The sequence below is a fragment of the Geotrypetes seraphini genome, chromosome 13 (genome assembly GCF_902459505.1).
Source record: "Geotrypetes seraphini chromosome 13, aGeoSer1.1, whole genome shotgun sequence".
In the NCBI taxonomy this organism is placed as follows: Eukaryota; Metazoa; Chordata; class Amphibia; order Gymnophiona; family Dermophiidae; genus Geotrypetes; species Geotrypetes seraphini.
In genome coordinates, this window is record NC_047096.1 from 14,554,289 (window position 1) to 14,574,684 (window position 20,396).

The following is a 20,396-nucleotide window of genomic DNA, read 5'->3' on the forward strand; positions in this document are numbered from 1 at the left end:
AGAATACTGGGACAGACCAAAGGGCCATAAAGCCCAGTGTCCTGTTCCCAACAGTGGCCAACCCAAGTCTCAAGTATCTGGCAGAAAACCCAAAGAGTAGCAACATTCCAGAGCTGAGATTGTGATGTCATAATGCCTCATTCCACCAATGCCTAAGAGCCAACCTCATCAGTGATGTCACAATAGCTTGATTGTTGTATACTTGGCTCACATAAGAATATAAGAGCTGCCATACAGACCGAAAGTACATAAAGCCCAGTGTCCTGTTTGCAACAGTGGCCAACCCAGGTCCCAAGTACCTAGCTAGATCCCAAGTAATAAAACATTACCTAACTCAGGAGTTTTTTAAGATTGTAATTTGTATTTTTATTGAGTGATTGTACTTCGCTGACTGCCCAGTTTCTTAGTGTAAACCACCTAGAACTTCTGGTAATGGTGATATAAAAGAATAAAGTTATTATTATTATTTATGCTGCTTATGCTAGGAATAAGCAGTGGATTTCCCCAGCCATTTCAATAATGGTCTATGGACTTCTCTTTTAGGAAATTATCCAAACATTTTTAAAACCCTGCTAAGCTAACTGATTTTACCAACTTCTTTGGCAATGAATTCCAAATTTTACGGTTTTGTAAAAGGGGGGTTCATTCAATGGAAGGAAGAAAGGGAAAAAGACAGGATGAATGAGAGAAAACAAAACTTAGAACAATGATTCTGGAAAAGAACTTAAGAGAGCGATAGAACCCCCCCCCCCCCCCCAATTAAAACTGATAGACAATTTTGCATGAGGTAAAACTCTTTATAGTTTACAAATCTTTCCTTTTGGCTAAGTCTTAATAATAATATTGTAATTTATAACTAAAGAGACATATGATCAAGAAACTGTTTTATTTTACTTTTTGTGATTATGATAAACATACCGAGGACCTAAAAATAGTACCTGGAGGGCCGTGAGTTTGAGACCACTGACCTAAGAGAAGAAGGTGGAAGCAACACTCATTAATCTTGATAGGTTTTTGAAAGGGACCTTTCATTTAACTCTGATGTCGCAGCTTTCGAGGGCACCTGACCTTCTCTCCCTGCTTCTATAACCTCAGGGGGGCGCTTCTTGCTCCAGTTCCTAAGAGCATGACAAAAGGTCAATATCTAGCTTTAACTTCACTTTCTCACCATTAAGAATTCCCTGTACTTCCCCCAGGATTCACTGAACAGACTTGAACGCCGGTACTGGGCAAGTCAGTGTCCCATATGTGATGATTACCATGGTGTAGGATGGACTGGGAGGGCATCAATGGGAACTCCACTAACTTAGAACATGAGGATGTTACTGGCCAGACTTTATGATAGATATCCTGCAAACAGGATGGTTGGATAGGCTGGAGAGAGCTTGGATGGCAGCTTCAGCAGTTGGAACCTAGGACAATACTAGGTGGACTTTACAGCCTATGACCCAGAAATATCAAAGAAGACACAAGTTAAATTAATCATGTATTTTTAATGGGTATAACTAATGGGCAGACTGGAAGGACCATTCAGGTCTTTATCTGCCGTCATTTACTATGTTACCTGGCAGAAACTCAAAGAGTAGCAACATTCCAGAGCTTAGATTGTGATGTCATAATGCCTCATTCCACCAATGCCCAAGAACCAGCCTCAGCAGTGATGTCAGAATGGCTTGATTAGATGGCAACTTCAGCAGTTGGAACCTAGGACAATACCAGGTGGACTTTACAGTCAATGAAACAGAAATATCAAAGAAGAGACAAGTTAATTTAATCATTTATTTTTAATGGGTATAACTAATGGGCAGACTGGATGGATCGTTCAGGTCTTTAACTGCTGTCATTTACTATGTTACTATGAATTCTGTTTTTGCCTCTACAGGGCTTCCAAACTATGTTCTAGGGATTCACAGCTATCCTGCTTTCAGCATATCCACAATGAACATACATAAGAAAAATCTTTTTCAAGTAGAATAGTAGATTATTTGTGGATATCCTGAAAATCCGGCTGGTTGTGGGATTCCTCAAACAGTTTTCTGAAACCCTGTTCTGCTAACTTCTCTGGGAGGCTGCTCCATTCATCCACCAGCTTTTTGAGGAATAGTTTCTGAGGTTGCTCCTGAGTCAGCCCAGGTGAACCTCATAACGACCTCTTGTTCTAAAGCAGGCTTTTCTCTAGGAAAGGTTTGCTTTCTTGTGCATCATTTAGATCTCTGAAGGATTTGAGTGCTCTTTCCAACTCATAATCCCACCTTGTCATTCACATGGCTACAAAATAATTAAATGAGACTCTGCAGATGATAAGCAAGTGTTGACAAACCAGTAAGTACTCAGATGTACGTATGAGACAAGTTCTTGCATGCCCATGCAAAGTTTTGATTAGCGTAGCCTAAGCCTTTTCCCACCAGTTGTTACAACTCTTCCCCTGTTTCTAAAATCCTGCTTGAGTCATTTCTTGGCTGTGGTTGCAATATAGGTATATGCAGTAAGGTTACCATATGGCTCCAGAAAAAGGAGGACAGATTGAGACATCTGAGTTTTTCTTCCAGTGAGAGCAATGAAAGTAAGGAAGTCAGATAGAGACATCTCGATCTGTCCTCCTTTTTCTGGAGATTATCAAAATCTCTTGACATGGTCTAAATCCGCAAAGAAGGTGACCCGATATATCAAATAACCAAACAACCTAGTTTGTAGGAGATTCTCAAGAAATATACAACGAAATTGATGTTTAAAACAATGTTTGATTAAATTATATGAGAGGAGGTCAGTAGTGGGAACCTACCCTCAGGTGAAGTATCCTCTCTTTGTTTTAAAATAATTTTGTATTTTTTAATTTAATATAAATCTTGGAAAACTCTCATTATATTTATGTAAGTTTTTAGCGCAAAAAATTCAATTAACTCCTCGCTTAGTCACCAGTATGTCAATCGAATATTTCAAGGAGAGATCACTTAGCTGTTTTTTTGGGTTTTTGTTTTTTTTTAAGAAAAAGCGGTGTGGCTTCAAACTACCCGACATAGTTCTCCGTTTTGTCCCTTCGTCAGGGGTAGATGCCCGCTTTTCTGTGGTAAACTGCTAGATCTTTTCAAAATTCGATGACCCTCCTTCTGATGTGAAGCTGAGTCGAAAAACGATTTTGCGACGTTCTTTTTGTAAGGAATGTTCGAGGCTGCGTGCTCCTTTTTCTAGAGCCATATGGTAACCCTATATGCAAGCTTTTAAGAGGTTTGTGGTATGTTTATGAAGTATTCAGGACACTGGAGCACATTTAAAACTGTACATATTTTTTATTTTTACTCATTACACAATGTATTTGAAACCAAGTGGAGGAGAGTGGAGTAAAGTGGAGTAGAACGGGTGCAAGTGGATCAATTTTTCACTCTGTCAGAAATTACAAAGACTAGGGGACACTCGATGAAGTTACAGGGAAATATTTTTTTTCACTCAGAGAATAGTTAAGCTCTGGAACGCATTGCCAGAGGTTGTGGTAAGAGCAGATAACGTAGCTGGTTTTAAGAAAGGTTTGGACAATTTCCTGGAGGAAAGTCCATAGTCTGTTATTGAGAAAGACATGGTGGAAGCCACTGTTTGCCCTGGATCAGTAACAAGAATATTGCTACTCCTTGAGTTTTGGCCAGGTACTAGTGACCTGGATTGGCCACTGCGAGAACGGGCTGCTGAGCTAGATGGACCCAGTATGGCTATTCTTATGTTCTTACGTGAGCCAAGTATAGGACAATTAAGCCATTGTAACATCACTGATGAGTTATGCTCTGAGGCACTGTGGAATAAGGCATTATGACATCACAATCTCAGCTCTGGAATGTTGCTCTCATTGGGGTTCCAGAATCTGGCTATTCTTTGAGATGCTGGAATGTTGCTACACCTTTGGTTTTGGCCAGGTATTAAGGACCTGAATTGGCCACTGTGAGAACGGGCTACTGGGCTTGATGGACCATTGGTCTGACCCAGTAAGGCTATTCTTATGTTCTTAAATGAGCCAAGTATAGGACAGTTAAGCCATTGTAGCATCTCTGATGAGGTTGGCTCTAAGGCACTGTGGAATGAGGCATTATGACATCACAATCTCAGCTCTGGAATGTTGCTCTCATTGGGGATCCAGAGTTACATTACATTACATTAGTGATTTCTATTCTGCCGTTATCTTGCGGTTCAAGGTGGATTACATAAAGATATATCTGGCCATTTCCAGAGGAATTTGAGAATAGTGAGGTTGGTTCAAAGAGGTGAGGTGGTGTTAGATTGTTTTTGAGAATAGTGATGGTGTTAGGTTGATTTCAAGAAATTGTTGGGTAGTATTCTTTGAGATGCTGAATGTTGCTACTCCTTGGGTTTTGGCCAGGTACTAGGGATTGGCTACCATGAGAACGGGCTATTGGTCTTGATGGACCATTGGTCTGACCCAGTATGGCTATTCTTATGTACTTACGTGAGCCAAGTATAGGAGAATCAAGCCATTGTGACATCACTGATGAGGTTGGCTCTGAGGCACTGTGGAATGAGGCATTATGACATCACAATCTCAGCTCCGGAATGTTGCTCTCATTGGGGTTCCAATCTGGCTATTCTTTGAGATGCTGGAATGTTGCTACTCCTTGGGTTTTGGCCAGGTAATAGGGACCTGGATTGGCCACCGTGAGAATGTGCTACTGGGCTTGATGGACCATTGGTCTGACCCAGGAAGGCGATTCATATGTTCTTATGTTCTTTGACGAAGTTGTGAAACAAAACTATAAGAGGAGACCGATGAGGTGTGTCATTGTCCGTGACAAGCAGAGCATGAGTGCTCTTGGTTTATAAGTGCAATGCCAGTGGAAAAAGCCCTCTTCACCGCCTGAAACAAAAAAGCTAAGCTTTGAAATGTAAGCACTTATTTATATGCAAAGGAAGAAAATATAATTAGCCTATAAGTACTTTATGAGTGAAGATTTGATGTAGACGTCTCCTAACAGCAATGAAGTATTGACTGCAGTGGAGCTATATTGCTGAGATCCCAAAGTAATATAAATGAAATATTGAGTATAGACAGTGCTTTGAGTGAGAGTGAACACTAACGAGCACTGTACGACACTGAGGACCGGATTTTGTAACCGGTAGGCACCCAAGCACTGTTATAAACGCCATTTTCAACCATGTTTTTGACCGAGTTTCAAGGTGCCAACCGGCACCAGAATTGCGCCTCTGTAGACACATTAGGCTGCCTAGTGCCCACTGTGGGCATGCGGAATGCCAGAAGGAGCGTTAGGCGGCCCAAAGCGCCTACAGAGGTGCCAGAAATGTAAGCCTGGAAAACCTTCGCCTACATTTCCGGCGCCTACCTTTGCCGGAGGCTCCATTCTGTACCTGGCGCCGTCGCGTGATTGACACGTGATCAGCGGCCACTTTTAAGGTGGCCGCTGAGAATAGTGCCAGTTACAGAATCCGGGCCCCCCCGGGCCCCCCCGAGTCTCTTCGCGTTGTATAAAACGATGTGGATTATACGGACTCTATACGCCGAGCATCAGTTGCTCTTCAAACAATATACAAACATTTCAAGCCATAAATAATAATTAAAAAAAAAAAGGACAGAGAACTGGACAAGATTTATCATTCATTCAGTCAGTGGCGGAATAAGAGTGAGCGGCGTCCCTCCCCCGCACCCTCCCTGCCGCACGCGTGCCCTCTTTTCCTTTCCCCATACCTTTTTAACTTCTCCGGCCTGAGCAGCATGCCCACGTCGGTGTCGGCTCGCCCTTTGATGTCACTTCCTAGCCACGGGTCCCAGAAGTGACGTCGGAGAGAGCGCCGATGCCGACAACGGACAGCAACCTCGCGCTGAGGAACTAAAAAAGGTACAGGGGAAGGTAAAAGGGCGCACGCGGCAAGGAGAGGAAAAGGAGGGAGGCGGAGAGGAGGTGAGGTGTTGTGCTCTTAGAAAGACCGCGCCCAGGGCAGACCGCCCTCCGCGCCCCCCCCTTTCTACGCCACTGCATACAGTATCAGTAGTATCCCTAGCATTGTAAAGCATTACCATCACCTGGCACTAAAAAGCTAGCAACCCTGGCAGCTGTTGCATTTCTATAAGGTACAAGATGAGAGACAACCCCACGATGCCTGGCAGACGGGAGACAGAGAAGCACTTAAGCAGTTTGATCAGAAAATGTTTTGGGATTTGGCTTTTCCAGACCCTTTTTTATCCCCTCTGCTGGAACAACTGTGGAATATACCTGCAAGTGGGAGGGGCTGGAAGGAACCAACGGGATGTGGGGCGGTTGTTGGGTGCTCGAGTCCTAGCGGCGTGATGAATTGGGGATCCAAATGGAAATCGGTTTTGTGCTAGTCCGGAAAGGCTGCAGGTTCTTTCTAACCCGAATCCAAACAGTGGGGGGCAATGTGCCAGGGTTTGAAGTCGGAATCGAGATCCTGATCTAAGAACCTCGAGGCCGTTTATGTTTCATTTGAATCCCTGCTGATAAGAAAAGGAGAGGCCAGTTATATTAACGCTATTTAACTGCCACTCCTCAGCTGGGACAGAAAGTGGCGTTCCTAGCATACTATGTTTGAACTTGCCGAATCAACCAGGATTGTTTAAGTTTGATTTTCCTCTATAAAAGTTTTTGCCTGAAGATTGTGCAACCAATACCGTAATTCGAGAATATGTATTACAACATCTGTGTGTATCTAATGCCACATAATTGTCCTAGATTAAAGAAGTCCTTGGGAATATTTAGCTTATTTGTGGTCTGGATCTGCCTGCAGAGCTTTGAAACAAAAGTGTTCACCAGTGGGCCATTAGAAACATAGAAACATAGAACTTGTAGACCGTTCTGAGCTACTGGGAGAACGGGATATAAATCTAAATAAATAAATAAATAAATAAAATAAATGATGGCAGAAAAGGGCTACAGCCCATCAAGTCTGCCCACTCTGCTTACCCACCCCCTGTCTATGCCCTAATGGCCCAATTTTCTTATCTTGACCCTCGTAGGGATCCCACATGGGTACCCACATCCTCTTCATGGAATCCAGTTCAGGACCTCTTGGAATTACTGGGCTACAGATAAGTAAATTAGTGGATAAATAGAAAAATAGAAAATATATAGAGACAAACGATATTAATTCTGCAGCAAGGTTAATTACTGGTATGCCCAGAATGGCACACGTAACATCAGTTTTAAAGCACGTAAATCCAACAAAGAGTACATTATAAAATTTTGCAAGGATATTTCTAAATGTATCATCCCAGACGGTGTTTGAGATCGGAAAATAGTATGAAACTGTGTTTGGGTGGTAGGATGATAATGTCTCGCTCCCGGATTGGTGACACTATGGGATCCTATTACAAAGTGGTTTTAGTGCGTGCTTAGCGAGCACTAAAATGTCACACGTGCTAGCCGCTACTGCCTCCTTTTAAGCGGGCAGTAGCGCGCACTATAGCACGCGGTAGCGCATCTTTGTAAAAGGAGCCCTATGTGGTCAGTGGGGGGGGTGCAAATCTTTGGGCTGGAGGAGTTGCCGTAGAGCGAGAGATTGGAGAAACTGGGCCTCTTCTCCCTTGAAAAGAGAAGACTGCGAGGGGACATGATCGAAACGTTCAAGATAATGAAGGGAATAGACTTAGTAGATAAGGACAGGTTGTTCACTCTCTCCAAGGTAGGGAGAACGAGAGGGCACTCTCTAAAGTTTAAAGGGGATAGATTCCGTACAAACATAAGGAAGTTCTTCTTCACCCAGAGAATGGTAGAAAACTGGAACGACGTAGATTCAAGAAAGGGTTCAACCTTCAGTTCCCCCTCCCTTTGTTATTCTTTCCCTTGAGTGTTTTATTTCTTTCTATCAATTGTAGTTCTAACCTTTCTTCCCGTTTGACAAGGTCTTTTAAAAAAATGTCATTTCCCCTGGTTTGTTTTTTGTTTAAATTGTATTTTAATTGGCGCATTGTTTTGGCATTTTTGTACACCGCCTAGAAGGCTTGATTGGGTGGTATAAGAAATTTTAAATAAACTTGAAACTTATAGGGGAAAACACCTTCCTGGGATTCAAGACAAAGTTGGACAAGTTCCTGCTAAACTGAAACATACGCAGGTGATACTGGACTCATTTAGAGCACTGGTCTTTGACCTGGGGGCCGCCGCGTGAGTGGACTACTGGGCAGGATGGACCACTGGTCTGACCCAGCAGCAGCAGTTTTTATGTTTGCTGGGAGCTCTGCACTTATGTGCAGTTAGAAACTGTTGAAAATGGAATTATTGAAAACACAATTATTCCATATAGTGTAGTTACTTACCTGTAACGTAGGTTCTCCGTGGACAGCAGGATAGTCAGCCACATATGGGTGTTGTCCCAACAGCTCCCAATAAGCTCCCGGATAAGCTCTCCAATAGCTCAGAGAGATTTTTTTTTTTTCTCTCTCTCTGAGCACGTGCAGTGCCCGGGCCCTACCCATTTCCCCCTGCTTTCCCCTAATCCCCAGTCTTTAGTTTCTGCCCGTTCCCATCGGTCGGTTTTTCTACAGCTCTCCATTACAACTTTTCTACTCATCACCTTGAAGATGCCTGAATCATCTAAAGAAACGACTGGGATGCAGGAGAAGGATGAACACACTGGATCCTCATGAATTGTGCGCCCACTGATTGGATCAGGCGCTCGAGGTTTCCGTGTTGCTTGCATTCTGTGCACATGTCACCACGTGCACACAAGCTAAGAAAGAGGGCACTGAGAGACTTCATGAAGAGAAGTGAGGCCCGAGAATCTTCCTCCAGCAGCCATCCTCATCGGATTGCAGCAGCGGGGGATCCACAAGCTACAGCGGCAAGGAGCCTCCAGGATGCCCTGGCTCAGCTAATCCCCCCGCCTGCACTCGGCCCGGTAGAGAAATATCTCCCGGAGTCCCTGCATGTTGCCGCGCAATTATTCCATATAAATAAGTGCTTAAATGCTTTCATGTAAGGAGATAATGTGGAAATTTAAACACCTGGAAATGTCTTAATCTGATAGATATTTTGGAATTGTGTCAGATGGCTTTGAAAAGCTAACGTGTTTTTTCTTCTTGTCATTGAACATGCATGTAAAGTTCAATTTTTATGTATGTTTTTATGTAAACCATGTAGGTTTTATAGGGTATATACATTTTTTTAACACATAAATTAAAAGATGAATCAAGCGAGAGGTAGGTAGACAACATTGTGGATGGGTAAAAACTCAGTAAGCCAAAGATAAAGATACCATGATATTAACAGTGCCATACAATGAATTTAAATATAAACACTACACAGAACGCACTTTAGTATAAATCATGTTTTATTGGCACATCATCAGTAAATACACAAGTCAACACGACCATACAACAAGGTCGCGAACATCAAATGTACCATCAAACACATTTTCACCCCAACCAAAGAATCCCCCCAATCCCCACCCACTCCAAATCCCAAACCCCCACCCCGACCCCAACCCACACCAGGAGACCCAATCAGAACGCACTTTAAATAATAATAATAACAGCTTATATACCGCAGGACCGTGAAGTTCTATGCGGTTTAGAAAGGTTAAAAGATGGTGCAAGTTGAATGAACTTAACAGAGGTGAAAGATGGAGGTTAACAATTCAAGGGAATCGGTATTGAAGAGAAAGACTTGTACGGGTCAGTTGTCTAGATACATCAGGAAACTAAACTAAACCAAACTAAACCTTAGATTTGTATACCGCACCATCTCCACAAGCGTAGAGCTCAGCACGGTTTACAGGGTTAGGTTGAAAAGGAGCTACAATGAAGGGTTATAGGAAAGGAGCTAGGAAGATAAAGAGGGACAGGGTACCAAAGAGCGGGAGGTGTTAGATTTTTGAAAAGAGCCAAGTTTTTAGGTGTTTGCGGAAGGATTGGAGGGAGCTTCAAATTCTGAGCGGGGAAATGAGGTTGTTCCAGAGTTCTGTGGTTCTAAAGGGGAGGGATGTTCCTAGTTTTCCTACGCGGGATATACCTTTTGCAGAGGGGAATGATAGTTTCAGTTTTTGGGAACAGATATGTTTTTAGGCGCTTCCTAAATTCCCCATAGGTGGAAGGCGTGAACAAGTGTTCTAGATCTTTACCCCATAAATACACAAATAATTCAAAAATCAATCATTTTCTCCATCCCTCTTCCCTATAATTAATAGAAGAAGTACATATTTAATTTCAATAATATAGATAATTAAGTATAGCAAACAATAATACATTCCCCTCTCCCTCCACCCACCCACCCTGGATGTGTAAGGAAGTCAAATAAAAATATGAACTTCCATTAAGAAAGGTTAAAAGAAATCCGAGAAAATAACTCTTCACAGAGCTTAGATGTCTAGCAGAGATACTGACAACCAAAACAGGGTTAGAGCTTAAACATGCTTAGAACAGCAGAGGGTGGGGGTTTTGAATTAAGCTCATGCCTTTTTCATTAATATAGCTCAAGGTAAATTGCAAAGATGTTCTCTGGTCCCTAATGGGCTTACAATCTAGCTAGTGTATCTGAGAGAATGAAGGGTTAAGTAACTTGCCTACAGTCAGTCACAAGGAGCAGCAGTGGAATTTGAACTCGGGAGCTCTGGTTTTTAACTCACTGCTCTAACCGGTAGGTTTTTCATAAGAACATAAGAGCTGCCATAATGAGATGGTCCGCAGGTCCATCAAGCTCAGTAATCCCGTTTCCGACAGTGGTCAGCCCAGGTCACAAGTACCTGGCAAGATCCCAAAGATTAAAACATATGTTATGCTACTTATCCTAGGAATAAGCAATGGATTTCACCACATCCATCTTAATAATGGCTTATGGACGTCTCTTTTAGGAAGTTATGCAAAAAAGCAGCTTAACATGTGTTTTACTCCTTCATTCCAGCTAAGTGGGATGAGGTAGAAAATATTGTGGAGGTTTGAGTATGTGCTCAGTGGAACCGTAGCAGGACAAAAAGGGCAGAGAGTGATTGAGTAGCTACATCAGGCTTCTAAGAAGGCCAAGTTTACGTGCAAGGAGCAACCATAGCCAGTTGCCTTTGCGATCTACTGGTCGATCTCAATCGACCTTTTGGGCACCCCTGCTCTAATCCATTCCACAGTTTCTTTTGCATTAGTTTCTCCATTCACTGTGGAACTGCTGGGATGTCTTCTTTTGTCGCTTGGATGGATACATGAGCAATGGACAGATAGACGGATCCCTCCTAATCTGGGGCAGTTGTGGTGTTCTGTTCCTCGGAAATTTTAATTATTTGGGTGACATAATGGTATCTTGAAAATTTTTCTTCAGTTCCAGGGCTATTGGCCTAGCTCCAGCTTCCATTCTAGGTCTTCTAACTGGAAGGAATCCAGAGATGCTAGCTATGCTTCATTCATTCCTTTATTTATGGGGGTGGGGGGGGGTCTCTTTCCTTTCCTTGTTCTTCCTAAATAACAGGAAGCTCTCCATGTAGGGTTTCTTCTCCCACTCCCATCTCTTAAATTCACTGTGTGGCTTTCAAAACTCCTTTTGAAGGAAAGAAACAGGGTCTTTGCTGTTTCAGGTTCCTTTGTGACTCACAGTGCACTCCCCAACTTACTCAGGTTACTGAAGAAAACTAGTCATTGTGAGTTGAATTCTGTTCACTCATTGCAGCTGCTCTGATTGTTCCTTTCACTGTAAGTTAAATGGGCTGCAGAGAGAAAATGTGGAAAATGCAAAACATGTTCTGTTAACCTTCCAGTACATTCTGGTCTCCTTATCTCAAGAAAGATATAGCGGTACTAGAAAAGGTTCAAAGTAGAGGTCTGCATGGGAACGGGGATCGCGGGAATCCCGCGGGTTCAACGGGGTTCCCGCGGGAATCCCCCCCTAACCCACGGGACTCCCACGGGGAACCCCCTCTGACCCACGGGACTCCCACGGGGACCCCCCCTCTAGCCAACGGGACTCCCACGGGGATGAAAGGCTTTGGAAGCAGGGTTCATCCATATAATATAATGGACACGTCAGTCTTAGTAAAAGAGGGGGTTTATAAGTTAATTATCTGAACAGAAAATAAAAAAAGGGTTCCACCAAAGAGATTCCACAAGGAAAACAGCAATTTGTGAATCCTCCACCACCCAATTTGGTGGCTCTAGTCAACAGTTGAATTAATATATGCATAAATATGACCGCTTGTTAGATACACATTGGAAATCTTTTTTTTAATGTCATTATATATTTTATTGATTTTAAGATTTGACAATTTTCAAATTCCAAATCAGAAGAAAAAAATACAGTGTACGGTAACCAGAAATAAACATAGGATTAACATTTAGCAATTTAAGAAAAAATTATTACAAAGTGTAGTTATTCCACCATTAACTGAAGGAGGAGCTCATAATAAGCTGAAATCTTTAACAAATAAACAAGGAAAATAAGCGGAAAATAAAGATGCGGTCTGAGTGCTCTTGGACTATTCTTTCTGAGCTAAATAAGAACCAGACATACCCATAATTTCTCAAGAATTACTCTTAGTGGAAATGAATTTGGAAAGCTGCTGTGGATCATAGAAGACGTATCTGTCCTCTTTATAAACCATTACATATTTACAGGGGAAACGGAGAACAAAAGTAGCCCCTAACTGAGTAGCCTGTGGTCTCAAAATAAGTAACAGCGGGATCTGGATAGTCCCTGCTGTTGACCCAACCCCCCCCCTTTCTCCTTCCCCCTTAAATAAAACCAACACGCCTTACTATGGAATAATAGCCGCAGCTCTTTATTTAAATCACAATACCAATAAATTAACTTTGCATAAATAACATCATTAACATAATGAACCTTAAATTGAACATCAACATCAGCAAGCTCCTCCCGAGTTACCTCGTGTAAACATTACCATTTGCCCCCGACCCCGCCACCAACAGCAAGCGTCTGAGGGGTGGCATGACCTCATGCCCCATTTAACCCGGCTCCCCAAGGCACGGCTCCCAGCCGGCCCACCGCTCATCGCCGGATGAGCCCCAGCACCCAGTAGCTCGGGATACCCGCCTCCCAAGCCACTAGGACCATCAACCAAGGGTGGGAGGGTGGGACAAAAAACGCCCTGGAGGACCTGCAACAACTGAGTCCTCCAAGGTCCCGCTTTAAGTCTACCCTCAACCCGCCCCCATTTTCCTAATCTAACCAATCAAAAACCTGCCTTTTGGCGCGAGCCCCTCCCCCCTAGAACCTAGTCTAATTCGGCATCCTAACGGTTCTCCCTGCTTGCCATGCGGGCAACACGAGGGCCTCCCAGCCCCGTGTTACAATCCGCCCGTTCAGACAAGCTCCCGGGCTACTCTAAACTGTTTTCGTCTCTTCTGGGTAAAGCGAGGCACATCAGGAAACATTCTGATAGTATTTAAAAAAATCAATTTCAACATCCATTCTCTATCAGAATCAATAGCAAATTGTTCCGTCAACGTAGCAGCAACCTGAACCTCAGTCTCCGACTTCTCAAGGAAATTAGTTGGATCCAAACTATCAGCAGACAAATTCTGCTGGTTTGGATTGCGAGACTTAACTCTTTTTGGAAGGTGGATAAGACACTTTGGAAATCTTGTCCGGCCTAACATGGGTATGATCTTTTACAGCGAGGTCAGTGATAGAGACAGGGGCTGGGCTAAAAACCTGGGTCTCTGCCCGGCCTCTGTTCTCTCACAGTTGCAGTTGTGGACTAAAGCCAGGATGTATCAGATTCACCTGTGCTGGCAGCTGCCCCAGATCCTGTTTCTCCCCTCCCACTCCAACCTTTGCCTCGCAGCTATGATGATGAGTGGAGCCGGCAAAAGCAGAGGCGGCGAGTTCAGGCGCCTCCTATGGCCGCCAGTCCAGACGTGAACCACGGGTGAGCAAGTGCGAGGGCCGGCCACTGAAAGCCGGCTGCCATTCGGGTGAGGCATTCACATTATTCTGCAGGGTACAAGTCAACAACGAGGCAGGCAGAAGGATGGCTGAAAAAGGTAAAATGTGACATTAAAAAAAACACTTCAGACAGTTTGGCTGTGTTTGCTGTCTTATCATGATGGTGGTGGTATCATAGAAACATGATGGCAGATAAAGGCCAAACGGTCCCTCTAGTCTGCCCATCTGCAGACTAGATGTATATGGTATATGGATATAGATTTGCAATGTACACTTTGTAATAGATATAGACATACCTGACTGTTGCTTTTACTATACCTACCCCAACTCTGATCCCTGCTGCAAGGGTCCAATTTTTCCACTCTTCCAACCTGCCCAGGATCTCTGGTACTGGCCTGTCTCATGATCTGAACTTTCTATTCCTTCCTTCCTTCTACCCATACACCACTACTGCTGCTCCACTGTCCCACCCTCATAGGACCTCATGCTTCAGTGTATGACTCTGGTAGAAGGATGCAAAAAAAATCTTTGGCCCTCTGAGGACTAGGGGCATGGAAGTGGCTGGCCCTATGGACCATTGGGGAGCCAAAAGCTGCATGGGAGTAGTTGAAAAAAAAACGATGGTCTTGTAGACTGCAAGAAGCAGCAGGAACTGGTATGTCTTTGGCTCTGTGGGCACCCAAGGAGCAAGAACCAGTTGCAGGAATTGGCATACCATGCATGCAGCCCCTAGAAGTGTTTAAATCATTATCTTAGTCTTCAGATCATGCCAACTGCCAATCGGAGAAAGCGCTGAGGCCAATGTAAAAAGGTATGGGGCACGGGCGCCCGGCAGGGGGGAGGAGTGAGGAGGGGGGCGGAGAGGAGGAGGGTTGCCAGCGCCCCTGGAAGACAGCGCCCGTGACGGACCGCCACCCTCGCACCCCCCCTGACTACGCCACTGCTTCTGCAGGTGCCATGAGGCCAACGACTGTACATAGTCATCTCGCCCGGATCCACTGGTTCTTGTTTTTGCCCCAGTGAAAGCATGGAGTTGTAGTTCTGACTTCCTGCATCTCCTTGCATGCAATGGCAGTAAATTGCTTGAGTACCTGAATAAATTCATGGAAACCGTTCTGAGCTCCCCTGGGAGAACAGTATAGGAAATTGAATAAATAAATAGTGTGAAATGTTTCAGCCTCTGATAAGCAGAGCTGAGATTATGACATCATAATGCCTCATTCCACCAATGCCTAAGAACCAACCTCATCAGTGATGTCACAATGGCTTGATTGTCCTTTACTTGGCTCACTTTTACTACCTTTTGATTTCTAGAGTGGTGCAGTGGTTACAGCTGCAGCCACAGCACTCTGAGATTGTGGGTTCAAACCCTCCCTGCTCCTCGTGACCCAGACAAGTCACTTAATTCCCCCATTGCCCAAGGTACATTTGATAGACGTGAGCCCACTAGGAGAAATAGAGAAAAATGATAAGAGTATCTGAATAAATTTATGTAAACCATTCTGAGCTCCCAAGGAAAAACAGTACAGAAAATTGAATAAATAATAATAAAAGATCAGAACGGATTCAGGATGAACTCGGTGAGGTGGCAACTTCATTTACAGCAGGAGTCTCAAAGTCCCTCCTTGAGGGCCGCAATCCAGTCGGGTTTTCAGGATTTCCACAATGAATATGCATGAGATCTATGTGCATGCACTGCTTTCAATGCATATTCATGGGCGAAATCCTGAAAACCCAACTGGATTGCGGCCCTCAAGGAGGGACTTTGAGATCCCTGATTTAGAGCCATTGATATGGTGAATAAATGCAGGGTATTACCTGGAGCTGCAGTAATGAGGTTGGGCTTATCTATTTATTAGCTAGATGAGGGCTGTAACTAGGTTGATTCCTGCGTCTGGTAACCCCCAGGGAATATGCCTAGTCATGAACATTCCTGCCTCTTGTACAGATGTGTGAGTCTGCAGAACTGGAAGACATGCCAGACTTCATTCTGCATTGGAAATGCATTCCAAGGGGAGTGAGACTCAGGCCCTATTTGCTGTCTGACGGCAGACACCTCCTGTTCACATAACTGCAATATTACATCAGCTCGATACAAATTCAGTACATTGGTTGTTGGTGGCAGGGAGTTAATAAATTTTTTTTTTTTCTGTAAGAGTACTGTTCTGTATATTAGATAGTATTATTTAAAAATACATTCCTTCTGCTTAGCATATGGTTAAAAGCGCACTGCCAGCTTAAATGAAACCTCCAGTACATGAACACTGCAACACTGCTTTTTCGGCAGGCTACCAAGCTTTCTGTATTTGGATAAAACAGACTCCTTTTTTTTTTTTTTGCTCTTACATCTCTGCCAAAGAGAAACTTCCAGTTCCTTCTTTGGGGACCTCCCAAATGCCGAGCTAACAGATCATAATTATACATCTTGCAAAAAAGAGAGAAATATTAAAGGGTCAGGAGGAGAGGAGAAAGGAAAGCATGGAAAGTTGGAAAGGCATTCCTGGAGTTCAGGTTTTTAGAAGGTGGATTACTGTAGAGCAGTGGTCTCAAGCTCGCGGCCCGGGGGCCACATGCGGCCCGCCAGGTACTATTTTGAGGCCCTCAGTATGTTTATCATAATCACAAAAGTAAAATAAAACAGTTTCTTGATCATATGTCTCTTTAACTATAAATTACAATATTATTATTAAGACTTAGCCAAAAAAGAAAGATTTATAAACTATAAAGAGTTTTACCTCATGCAAAATTATCATTTCTTTAATAAGACATTACCGGTAACTATTTTTGTCTGAGGCCCTCCAAGTACCTACAAATCCAAAATGTGGCCCTGCAAAAGGTTTAAGTTTGAGACCACTGCTGTAGAGAGAAAACAGGGCCAACTTAAGTAAATGGTGCTCAATCTTAGGTGGAAGTAGGGTTACCATACGTCCGGGAAAACCCGGACATGGTCTCTTTAGAGGACTGTCCGGATGCCTGGAGAGATTTCCAAAACCCGGCAGTTTGTCTGGGTTTTGGATTCCTGAGCTCAGATGCTGCGTCTGGAAGCCTTTGCGCATGCACGGCCATCACCGTGATGATGTCATACACACGCGCAGATGAGTGTGACATCACTGCGTCGACATCCGTGCATACGCGAAGGTTAAATGTGGTCTTCGAGCTCAGGGAGGTTCATGGGGGGGGGGGAGCGAGGCTGGGGGAGGAACAGGGCGGAGCCAGAGGCAGAACAATGTCTTATTGTAATCCACGTCAAACTTCTTTCAGGTGTATGTGGAATAAAGAAATTGTTTTTTGGAAGTTTCTATTCGTTCTATGCGTTCTTGACTTACGAGTCCTACAGGACCCCTGAGGAAGGCATAGTTTGCTGAACCACGGCCCCTATTGGGTCTAGGTTCCAGTGTTCGTTGATGTAGTTTGGAATTTGAAATAAAGATTTGAACTTTATACTCCTGTGTCCAGGAACAGGCTCCACATGATGTACTTTGTGGAGGTTACAATACATACCATCTATTATTATAGCTTCTGTGTATCGTATATTCATCTTTCTTTGTATTATTCGTGAGTTCGCCCTTTCATGTTCCAAGTGGGTAGTAGATTGCTGTTTCCTCCATGTATCTATTCCACCTAATTGTTTCTTTATTTGCAAATAATTTAGAACTTCGTGCAAAGAGCATTCTTTCAACGAACTTAAAATGATCAATGATGTAGGTCAGAACCAGACCCTATAATGTCTTGCAACCAGACTTAAACAGCCAATGTAAACATCGATAATAATCCCATATATTAGTGGTTCCCAAACCTGTCCTGGAGGACCACCAGTCCAATCGGGTTTTCAGACTAGCCCTAATGAATATGCATGAGAGAGATTTGCATATAATGGAAGTGACAGGCATGCAAATCTGCTCCATGCATATTCATTAGGGCTAGTCTGAAAACCCAATTGGACTGGTGGTCTTCCAGGACAGGTTTGGGAACCACTGCCATATATGATCAAATTTCTTCAGATTAAATATCAATCTAACAGCTGTATTTTGGATAATTTGCTTCCTTTTGATGTTGTTGTTGGGTTTGTTTGTTTTTGCAAGAAGCTAAATAAATCAAATTACAATAGTCTAAAGCAGGGGTAGACAATTCCATTCCTCAAGAGCCAGAGCCAGGTCAGGTTTTCAGGATATCCACAATGAATATGTATGAGATGGATTTGCATGCACTGCCTACTTGAGATGCAAATCTATCTCATGCATATTTATTATGGATATCCTGAAAACCTGACCCGGCTCCAGCTCTCAAGGACTGGAATTGCCTATCCCTGGTCTAAAGTACAGAATGACTGTAACCAAAAGTTCAGTACCATGCCTGTTTTAATCATTCCCATCATAAGTAATTCCCTAATCCCTTATTTATCTGTTTTAGATTTGTAAGCTCTGTTGAACAAGAACTGTGTCATATGTGTTTAGTGTACAGTGCTGTGTACATATATTAGAGCTATAGAATTGATAAGCAGTAGTAGGATATTATCCCATCCCTGGACACAGTCAAGAAATTTGCTCAATATTGGCTGGCTCCTATGGTAAAAAGAACAATAACATCCCATAAGTGCTCACACCCAGTGGCTGGCATCTGGGATATTTACTTAGCAGTGTAAACAGGAAGAACTGGATAGATTGGATGGGCAATTGGTCTTTTCTGTCATCTACTTTGATGTTAGAGAATTCCTGATTTTTCTCTTTATTGAACTACAAAATATATAATTTATTGCTATAAACCCAAATATGTTGAGAGCTGAATCTTTTACTCTTAGGGTTCTGTAGAATCTACTGGAAGATGAAGTTTTGGTTCACAGCAATGTAATATTTCGAGCAGATATCTGGAGTGATGTCGCTAAAAAAATCTACTGTAGTGGCACTTAATTTATGAAAGGGCAACTATGATAAAATGAGGAAAATGGTTTAAATAAAGGTAAATGGATTGGTGGCAAAGATTAGGACTGTAAACCAGGTGTGTATGTTATTCCAGAGCAGATATTGTGATGTCATAATGCCTCATTCCACCAGTGCCTAAGAGCCAATCACATCAGTGATGTCACAATGGCTTCATTATCCTTGGCTCACATAAGAATCAGAGTATGAATGGCCACAACCACTGACCCTCAAGCTTTGCTTTGAAGAATGCTGGGATAGAAGGACTGAGGTTGAGATAGACACTAAAGAATGACAGTCTCTGGTATCCAGAGCAGATATTGTGATGTCATAATGCCTCATTCCACCAGTGCCTAAGAGCCAATCACATCAGTGATGTCACAATGGCTTCATTATCCTTGACTCCCATAAGGATCAGAGTATGAATGGCCACAACCACTGACCCGCAAGCTTTGCTTTGAAGAATGCTGGTGTAGAAGGACCGAGGTTAAAATAGACACTAGAAAATGACATGGGATTATTTCCCGCGGTTATCCGCGGGGACGGGAACGGTGATGAATTTTGTCACCGTGTCATTAGTGGAACTAGAAAAGGTTCAAAGAAGAGCAAACAAGATGATAAAGGGGATAGCACGAAAGAGGTTAGGGCTCTTCAGCTTGGAAATGAGCTGGCTGACGGGAGATATGATTGAAGTCTACAAAGTCCTGAGTGGTGTAGAACGGGTATAAGTGGATCAATTTTTTTATACTCCATCAAAAATTACAAAGTTACGGAGAGATGCTTTTAAAACCAATAGGAGAAAATATTTTTTTCAATGAGAGAATAGTTAAGCTCTGGAACACATCGACAGAGGATGTGGCAAGAGTGGTTAACGTAACTGGTTTAAAAAAAAAAAGGTTTGGACAAGTTCCTGCAGGAAATGTTGATCGTCTGCTATTGAGATAGGCTTGGGGGAAGCCACTGCTTGCCCTGGATTGGTAGCATGGAATGTTGCGACTATTTGGGTTTTTGCTGGGTACTAGTGACCTGGATTGGCCACCGTGAAGATGGCTACTGGGGGCTAGGTGGACCATTGGTCTGACCGAGTAAGGCTAGTCTTATGTTCTTATGATAGTAAAATCTCTATTTCCAGACACTAATGAAAAGCATTTATTGCTAAGCTGTTTGGGTCTTTCTCTACCTGTTGTCCTTTGAACTTGGTTCTTTCCCCTAGATCTCCTCCCACCCAAGTAAAGGAACATATCCCGTGGCTGATTTTTTTCTTTCCATGCAGAATATGTTAGATTTATGTTTTTAAAATGGCTGTAAGCTACAGTTGTTCCAGAAGCAATTTGGGTGGGGCAGTAAGTGTAGCGGAAGGTTGGCAGGCTGTTGCCAGGATCCTATTGCTGAATGAGGCCTGGGCTGAGGTGTAATGTTGGGGGATGGGGGCACACGAAGAACAGGAAAAACAAGAACGTGGCCTGAATCTGGGAAACCCTGCAGCCTCTTGAAAGATGGCAATATCTGGATTTAGACAACCGAAATCTTGTTTATTGATTACTTCACTTTGCCAAAAAGGACTGTTTTACTGAGCACCTTGAATACAGACACCTCCTACAGCAGATCTGACACAGGGAAATGCAGCGTA

At 43.2% G+C, this 20,396-nt stretch overlaps 1 protein-coding gene across 4 annotated transcripts in view; it reads left to right on the plus strand.

Annotated features, from left to right (window-relative positions):
- The first annotated feature begins 2,199 nt into the window (after nucleotides 1–2,199).
- Nucleotides 2,200–20,396, plus strand: part of LOC117347576 (receptor-type tyrosine-protein phosphatase V-like) — a 122,682-nt gene continuing 104,485 nt past the window's right edge. Inside the window, exon 1 of one of the 4 annotated variants that reach the window (XM_033918688.1) lies at nucleotides 2,200–2,322. Coding sequence is in view for 2 of the 4 variants with exons in the window: in XM_033918691.1 (XP_033774582.1) it covers nucleotides 13,936–13,948 (13 nt within the window). In the remaining 2 variants the exon portion in view is untranslated. Of the gene's footprint in view, nucleotides 2,337–13,791; nucleotides 13,949–20,396 lie in introns of those variants that run through there. The other 3 variants (XM_033918689.1, XM_033918691.1, XM_033918687.1) reach the window with 3 other exon arrangements.